The sequence below is a fragment of the Setaria italica genome, chromosome IX, assembly GCF_000263155.2.
Source record: "Setaria italica strain Yugu1 chromosome IX, Setaria_italica_v2.0, whole genome shotgun sequence".
NCBI classification, from domain to species: Eukaryota; Viridiplantae; Streptophyta; class Magnoliopsida; order Poales; family Poaceae; genus Setaria; species Setaria italica.
Window position 1 is genome coordinate 7,351,253 of NC_028458.1, and position 9,160 is coordinate 7,360,412.

Below are 9,160 nucleotides of genomic sequence, written 5' to 3' on the forward strand. Positions count from 1 at the left end.
ACAGCACGAGACGGGAAGTGATCCGTTCTTCCGTGGTAGGTCACCTGTGTTCCTGTCCCGCCCGGCTCGGCGTGGTCCTGGACAATCGGGCGGGCGGGCGGGTGAGTCCGCCAAATCTGAAAAAATCCCCGGCCCCTCCCGTGCTCCCGTGTACCGCCGCGCCGTCCCAGGTAGACGACGCTGCCGCGTCACGGACGGCGCCCGTATCGCGGCACGTATTATCCCGTACCGGCGGCTGGCGCTCACGGGGGAGAGCTGGGGGACCGACCCGGCCGTGCGGAGCAGCCAGCAGCAGCGGCAGGGCTCGTCTCCGGCCTAGGGAGCACCAGTATTGCTGCGGGGACCTCCTCTCATTACCACCACCTCGCGCCAAAGGCTTGGGGTCGTCTCGTCCGATACGCGAGCGCGCCGTCGTCCCGGATCACGGGCCCCAGTGCCGTGTTCTGTTGTGCGGTTGTGCCGCGCCGTCGAAACCTCGTGAGGTTTGAGAGGAATGGCACGTCCGCGTGGGGCTTGTGGCTCGCAGCCGCCGGAGCAGGGAGCACACACCGGCAGGCTAGCTGTCGAATCCAAATCATCAAGGGCCTGCCCAGTGTACCACCATGGAAGTTGGAAATGGCGCGTGATTTCTACACCTACGCGGGAAATTGAACCGATTCACGCAAAAATGATGTGTTGCGAGGCCCTAGCTAGAATTTCCCTATCAAAGATGTACTACTTCCAAAGCTTCAAATCCGGACCAAGACGTATTTCCTCTTCCCTTTACGATTTTCTATAAAGAAAGATTTAGACCTTTTGCCTTTATTTTAAACTTCCAGCAACATGCTGGTTTTAACTTTTAACGACGGCATACTGAGAGAGACTTTGCCGAGTCACACCGCGCGTTGCAGTGATGAGCGCGAGCACCCAAAGTTGAAGCAGGTTAGGGGTTGGTGTCGTCGCAGGCCCAGATGCTGCGTGCGTGACGTCCGTTTCGTTAGTAATCGAGACGGCTTTGCTACACATTGAACACGTAGTGGTGGTGGGGATTTGACCAAACACATCAGGTTTTCAGATTAAGAACCGTGATTCTGACTCGCTTTTATGGCTCTATTGACTAGTGCCACACCAAGAATGTTCTAGCATTGTTAAGTAGGAAAAATAAACAGCATGCACGACGCGACCTTAAGCAAGCGAACTTCCGTCAGATAACACTATCCTTTATTTTTATTTTCTAAGTACCTAACCACACCTTGGTTTGGACCCTTAACTTCAGAGCAAGAAGATGGTCTCACCCTCCCTCCTAGTGCAAATTCCTCCTGTTTTTTACTCTAGCTTTATCACTAGTAATAGTGAATCCAATTATCTTTGAAAAAACATGTCTCAAACAAAAATACTACGAGGAGTCAAGGATAACATATCAACGTCTTCTAGAATTGTATTCTTCCTTACAATGCGAGAAAACAGATATGTTTAAACAAAAGCAAGATTCTTTGAACATTTGTTTTTTTGCCGCCACCTGTTACCGTTAGACATGCATACACCATTCAAATGTCTCCGGGTGTCATCACTCTCATGTTAGAAGCTTCAAAATTGACGAGAAGGAATCGGAGGAAAAACATGTCGTCAAGAAAAGCATCTAGTAATCATCGTTCAAATGTGAAAGTAAAAAAAAAAAGATGTGAAAAGCATCTGACAATGTGACATGTATGCATGTGTCGTCCTGTCCTTCCTTCCACAGGCCGGGCACCGAGCGGCGAGGATGCTGTTGGCCAAAGGCGACGCTCGCAGGCTAAGCTGAGAGCGACAGAGGCCAATCCTTTCCAGCATGACACAGCGGCCTGTGTCAAAGTCCAAGAGACCCTCTAGAATTCAGTTCCCAATGAATAGTATTTGATCCATGAAAAACAGTGATAATGACTTTTGGGATGGAGGCTATTGGATGATCTTGCAGAGGTGAAGGGACTACGTACTGCTGCTAGTGCCTTCTGAAAAAATGAAGACAGATTTTGCTAATCTTAATCTGAACTTGTTGGGGTTTGTACTTGGTACTATTGATTTTCATTATGTTGTCCGGCACCTGTCAGTGATTCTTTAGGGTAAGTGACCACCACTGTAGTTTCCGACTGGTAAAAACTGATCTGGAGTCTGGAGGTGTTGATTGGTATTGTGGTAGTGATTTGTTGATTTGTACTATGTGGTATACAAATATGATGAAGAAAAAAAATGAACGTGCAAGGTGCTGTCTTGGGCCCCGTAATTTGTACTCCCTCCGTTCCAAATCATAGGTTGTTTTATGTTTTTTTGGTTCATAGATATATAGTGTATATCTAAATACATAACAATATCTATGAACCTAGAAAAATCAAAAAAACCTACAATTTGGAACGGATAGAGTAGAAAAAAAAAAGCACACCATAAAAAAAGATTCAAACACCGATTTATATCTTTTGTATACGGATTTTAATATTTTAACCTTTCGTTTCTGTTGGCTTCCGACAACATGGAGAACCCAACGGTGAACTTTATATGATCTTGCCAGTTCAAGCGACCCTTGTAGGGATCAGCGTACGCTCTTGAAGCCGGCTTTCAGTGGCCGCCTCAAGGCGACATATTGACTACGACATCTGTTTGATAGTTTTTGAGATGGGTTGCTAAACGCTGAACACGTAGTGGTCAGAATTTGACCCGACACATCAGGTTTACAGATGAAGGACCGTGATTTTGACATTGCTTTTGTGCCTCTGTTGACTACTACACCAAGAATGTTCTTGTAGTAATATAAAGTGGAAAAAAATGTAATACTCTCTCTTAAACAAGTAAACTTCAGTTAGATCCTTCTTTCTTCTAACCTACCTAACCACCTTTGGTTGGACCGTTGACTTCACAACAACATATGCGTGGCGTTTTCCTCCTGAACAGCCCAAAATTCTTGAACAGGTGAGCAAATTCCCACTGTATTTTACTCGAGTTTTTGTCCACAATACCCGCTGTCGTTGAACAAACATGTAAAATTTTACTTGAACACATCAACATCTTCTGGAATTCTTCCTTACAAGAAAAAGAAAAAAAATAAATGTGAAAAGACAGGAATCTTTGAACACTTGCCCCCACCTGTTAACCTCAGTCCATGCTCACAAGTCACAACCATACCAATCACCTTACATACTAGAAACTTTAGAACCCTAAACATTGACCACAAGGAATAGGAGAAAACACAGCCATGTGGCGGCCATGTCGTCAAGAAAAGCATCATCTGGTAATTGCGACATGCAATGCATGCGTCTTAGTCCTGGCGACGCTCTCACTTTCCCAGCATGCCACATCAAAGTCTCAGAGTCTCTATAAAAAATGAATAGCATGCAGCTCTCGCAGGGAACAGTAGTAGACTAGCAGTTTGGCCCATGAAAGGCGATGATGACTTTTTTTGGGATGATAGGGCAAAGGTGAAGGTACTGCTGCTAGTGCCTTCTGAAAAAGATGGACTGGGAAGCTTTTGCTAATTTTACTTTGAACTGGTTAGGATCTGTACCTGACACAACGACACGTACTCATTTCCAGTGGTTACATCAGGGACCTCTGGACCTGTCAGTGATTTCTTTTGGGTCAATGGTCCCTTTCCAACTGAATACTGTAGTTTCTGACTGCTTGAAAAAGGATTTGGGGAAGTTGATTGCTACTTATGCGCTGTATTCCTGTATTAGTAGGGCTGACGGCGGATGCCAGGATTAGGGCTGAAGTGCTGAACAATAGTTCTTGTGCTACCTTGAACTCTGCGATTACTGCAGCTCTCCCAATCCAAGCGTTCTGTGTGGCAGACAAGTGCTCGTAGGAGTCGGCCGGCGAGAGAAGAGCAGACGATGACCAGTCGACCATGGCGATGATTCCATAGGATAGGACGTGTCGTCAGCCTCACAACTCGCAAGGTCACAACTCGTAGGAGCATCTCGCTTTCTTCTGATGATCGTGTTGTTGTTGGCCTTTGGCCCGAACGGCAACATGTTCCCTTGCCTTTCGGGGGCGCCTTTTCTACTACCCGTCCTTTCGTTCTCCTGTCCGTCCATGTCCTCTGTGAGAGGAGCTTTCTCAAGCTGAAATGTCAGCAGCCTCTAGATCGATGTGGACAAGCAGACTGCTCAGTGATGATCCGGTTTTTCAGAGATAAGTCTGTGGATATATATGAACGACATAGCCGATTGAAATTGGTTTCAGATCTTTATGCAAACAGCTGGTCTGCCTAGCACTTTACATGCAGCGATGAATGAAACTGCCCCTCTCGTCATGCGCTTGACCATGGTTCTTTTTGAATGCAACGCAGAAGCAGTGCTGTTTCATGTAAGACCAAGTCTCATATTGTGGGAAGCGAGGCCTAATCGTATCATTCCCAGTTGATTAAGGAAAACTGGGCAAAAACCACAAGCACCAGGGGCAAACCACCTCGCTAAACTAGGCCAAGAAGCACCGTAAAACGACTTAAACCGCAGCACCTGCCCAAAAAACTTGACCGTGATTCTGATTTCTCATGGTCATGCTCACTGATTACTTGATTAGCATGCGTGTTTCTACCCATCATGCTTTGCAACTTACTCAGAATCGATATCCTTCATGACTTTAGAAAGAGCAACAACCAGGCTGCCGAGATCATATGGTGTCCCAGAAGAAAATACCAGGCCTAGACAGATAACCCAACCGTACAGAGTGTTACAAACAGGCAGAACAAGGGATGCAAAAACTCAAACCTGAATGGGGTTACATGTTACACGGTGCGCAGGCAAATTAACAGAGTCATCAATACTTTATTGCAACGCTTGCGCAATTTGGATGAATTACAGGATTTCCTGAGAGGGTTTCTCACTTCTGCATCTCATGCAGTCATGCTACTCAGCCCGATGCTGTACATTGCAATGCACATCTCTTACATGATGACACATTTAACAGATAGCCCTTTCTGCTCTACTCTTTGGTCTTCATTACCTGCAGAGAAGAAACAAAGATTAAGGAATCAGGGGAAATTTAAACAGAGAATTGTCACAAGCAAGTGACCTCATAAATTCACCCCACAAGCTTCGATAACTAATAATACTGATTACATTGCATAATGAAGAAGATTGCTTATGACCATGAGCATTAGCCTCCTGTTTTTTCCCATGCTATTAGGTTCCTGTTTTCGGCCATGCTGCCAGCTGCTGGCTTGACACGCGAACTATGTTGTCACTTGACAAGCTACTCTTGACAAGGATTACAGATATTCAAGGCAGATTCCTTCAGGTAGCTAAGTTCAACAGCATTCTCAGCATATCAGCTACTGAAGCAATGAAAAGGAAAAAAAATACCTTCTTGAGGTTGGTGCAGCCTGCGATTCTGAGGAGTAGACATCTCCCTTTTCAAGCTGGTTAGGATGTCCTCCATTGTATGTTCCCTTTGCCAGTTTCCAAGCATAGGAAATAGCCTCGGGTCAACCTAGAAAGGTTGCTAGTTAAGTACTAGGCCTAACATCATTTATAAACAGCCTAAGAAGTTGGCATGTATGAAAATAAATGCATCAGTACCAATCCAGTTTCTTGGTTCACACATGTCATATTGATTCGGGTCTGAAATCGAACAGTTGGTGGTTTATCTGGATAATCTGTATCACAGAACAGCTTTAATTGATATATTCGTCCCTCGTGAACAGTCTGCAATAAAATGCAGTAAGTCCTCAGGTTAGAGCACAATCATGCAAATGTAGTATGTATTCAGTTATGGGTATTTCTGCAACATACATTGGGAGGGCCAATAATAGTTCCTGTCCAGGACCGCATATAAATGTCATCAGCATCATCCATCCCATAGCTCACTGTTCCATCACCAATACCCTTCTCACCACGTTCTAGTTCTTCTAGCAGCCTAAAGTTTCTTGGAACTGCAGAAAACATAGTACAACAAAGTATGAACTAAATTATTATTAGGCAACTAGCAACTTGCTTAGTGGATATTGTGAATCCAAATTCATCGTTCTTATGAATGAAATAAAAGTGCAATAAAGTTTCATAATTTACTGGAATTTTGTTTGGCCACCCATGAGACTTCAAATTTCCAAAACAATTCATATTGTAGATTTCTATAAAATTAGGGAATGGCAGATATAAATACTGCGCCTGATTTATGTGTGGAATAGCATATTCTGGTACCTTTTGAGGAACAGTGCTAGTTTCCACATACCATATATTTCTACAAAATTAGAGAATGGCAAATATCAATGCATTATACTGAGCCTGCTTTACATGTGGAATATCATATTCCAATACCTTTTGAGGAACAGTGCCATAAATATACACAGCAAAATAATGATGAACTATTGATGCAAGAAGGCTGAGTGGCCAATAGCCACAACTTTAATAAACCACAAGAAACATTATCTGGACTTCTGGAGGCATTAAAGCTAGAAAACATCCCTTCCTCCCCCCCCCCCCCCCCCCCCTATTTCCAAGGCATCCTTTTTGTGAGAGTGAGAGCCAAATGACTAAATTCAGCATCATAAATACCACTTCACATTTGGGGCAATATAGAAGAGGTTTTGGTCAGATTAAACAGATGGCAGATAGCCTTTTTTCCAGCAAATTATAATTTCTAGCTACTCTAAGATGAAGACGAAGGGCCAACCAAATAATTCCCAATCATCTAAAGAGTGCACATTGAATAATCTCAGATTTCCAATAACTATTTTGACACTTGAAGCTTCATAAGCCATCTGAAACTTAGTAGTTGGGGCCAACGGGCCTTTGAGTTGAGAATGAGCTTAAACTTACCAAATAAGCCAAATAAAAGGCCGTTAAACATGTCTCAACTCTAATTATGTAGTCTCTAGTCTGCGAGATCAACATCGGTGCCATCTCTCGGTGTGCGATGCCAGGTTCCTTTGGTCAGCCATAGCAGGCTGGCAGATTATGATGAGATAATGCTAAGGACTATTTTGTCAAAGTAATGGAAAACTATAACATGACATGGAACTAATTTTGATTGGACTCTGCTTGATAATAATCAGTTAGTAAGTATAGTTGCAAAATCGGGATATTGGTTTAAAAGAAGACTATTGACTAGGACCATTGACCACCCCACCCCCAGCAATGCGAGCGTGTGCACAAAATTTCGAATTACTTTGGTCACTTTTATTAAAGACACCAAATCACCCTACACAGAAAATACATTCATGTTATCTCACTAATCTGTCCTCCTAATATGTACAACAACCCACTTACCCACCGCTCTTTTGCTCAGAGCCAGTGAATGTCTATCTATCCACCGTTGGCAAGCAGAAGTGCGTACCATCTATAAATCTCTCAGCAAGATTGCATAGAGGCGCTTCTACACAAGTAAGGCCACACACATCAACTGAATATGTGATAGGTTCAGAAAATCTGGTTAATCATGGTGAGTCACGGATTGGTGCGATTTCCATCAAGGAATGGCAAACCAAAAAAATGAAGGAAAATGCTATGAAAGCTAGGAGTAGGACTAACAAGTAGATAGAATCGGTATCGCTGCCAAGAATGCCAAGCATCCAAGCCACATGGAAGAAAATTTTACAAATAGATCCTATTTATTAAATGTTAAAACTGTTAGGAGTAGTTTTCACTTTTCGTTGCTTTCGGATTTGGGGGATTATCTTTTGGTTATTTGGGGGCATGCTGGTCAGAAATAGCTAACCTTGACTCATTCTGAATACCATTAGTGTAGCTACTCAAAAGGATTTATAATCACAAGATTACTATATACAAATGGTCCCAAGTAGAATTCGATTCCTACCAGATTGCACTTATGGCTTAATGGAATTCCTGCTGGATAACAGGCAAGTATGCATACAAGTTTGCTACCACACATTACAAGTACCCGAATGAATATATGACTCAACTGTCCTGAAACTTTTACAAAAAAATAATAATTCTCAGACTACAAAGCCATTTCATGAGCAATGATTTCCAAGAAAAGATGATGTGACTGCTCAACAAAATTGATGTGGTCCCTCCAAATCCTGAGCCAACCCATTCATCTAGACCTGCACCAATAATTGACGAACTGAACCCATCTTGCTTATTCAGGAAGGAAAAAGCCTTCCAAGTCTCAACCAAACACACAGCATAATGATCATATTTAGAAGGAATGGTCAATTGGGCCTTACCAACAACTACAGGTAGATGCTAACTTTACCGCAGCATTTCACCTTCGCACTAAATCCCGACAGAAAAATAATCTTTGTTTCAATAAACCTATCTTTTGCCGAAGAGTTTCTTCCACCACATGGCGATGGAAACGGTGACCTAAGGTGCGCCAAGGCTAACTTCACATGGCATGGATGATAATCAGAGGCATTGGCGGATCGGGTTCCTCCAGCATCCCCAAGTTACCCTGACCCTGAGCCCAATCCGGCCATCCCGCGCAGCTCCCTCCTCCCTTACTCGAAGCGCGGCCAAATCCGATCAGGAATCCAAGCAGCCACGACCTCTTGGCCACACAGATCCCACCTCTTTTCACTTGAATCAGCAGCCCAAGAAACAAACAAACCCACCACATACACCATGGAACCTCGGGAGAAATGATGATCAGAGACAGCTACTCACCGACGACCGGAGCCGACGGTCCCTCGGACCCCATGGCGAGCCCCTCCGATTCCTCCAGCTTCATGTGCTGCAACTGCGATTTCTTGAGACGGGATGAGAGGGGGACGCGTACTGGAACCGAAGCGGCGGTGACAATTGGTGCCAAACTGCGCCGGCAAGACAAGGAATATTCGAAGCCCCGCGTGAGGCTCTTCCAGTTCCAAGAATGGTCGAGGGGAAGAAGACTAGAAGGGAGACTGGGGGAGCAGCAGCAAGGGAAGGGAAGTACTCCATAAAGGAAAAGGAATACAACTGGCAAGGCAAGGACAGCACACAAAATAGGGAAGCGAAGAATAAGGGGGTGTTTGATCCCAATATCCATGGACTAAACTTTAGCACTCTTTTTTTTATGTTAAATAGAAGGACTAAAGTGGGCTAATTGCTAATCTAATTGTACAGATAAGGGCTAATTAGCTCTTAATTAGACCATGTTTTAGCCCATCAACACATAGGGCTTGTTTGGTTCCTTTGCTTATTTTTAAGCACGTGTCACATCAAATGTTTAGACACTAATTAGGGGTATTAAACGTAGACTATTTACAAAA

The 9,160-nt window shown here is 43.9% G+C and overlaps 1 protein-coding gene and 1 long non-coding RNA gene across 2 annotated transcripts in view; both read right to left on the minus strand.

Annotated features, from left to right (window-relative positions):
• Positions 1-4,628: 4,628 nt before the first annotated feature.
• LOC101756746 overlaps positions 4,629-9,160 on the minus strand; it is a 9,845-nt gene continuing 5,313 nt past the window's right edge. Inside the window, exons 7-11 of the mRNA XM_004981941.3 lie at positions 8,577-8,940; positions 5,742-5,881; positions 5,529-5,654; positions 5,313-5,439; positions 4,629-4,953 (exon numbers count right to left, since the gene is read on the minus strand). Coding sequence (XP_004981998.2) covers positions 4,895-4,953; positions 5,313-5,439; positions 5,529-5,654; positions 5,742-5,881; positions 8,577-8,940 — 816 coding nt within the window. The 3' untranslated portion in view covers positions 4,629-4,894. The remainder of the gene's footprint in view (positions 4,954-5,312; positions 5,440-5,528; positions 5,655-5,741; positions 5,882-8,576; positions 8,941-9,160) is intronic.
• Positions 7,609-8,570, minus strand: LOC105913640. The gene is made up of 2 exons (XR_001163164.1): positions 8,138-8,570; positions 7,609-8,014 (listed from the first exon to the last, which is right to left on the minus strand). It is a non-coding gene; the product is annotated as an uncharacterized LOC105913640 (long non-coding RNA).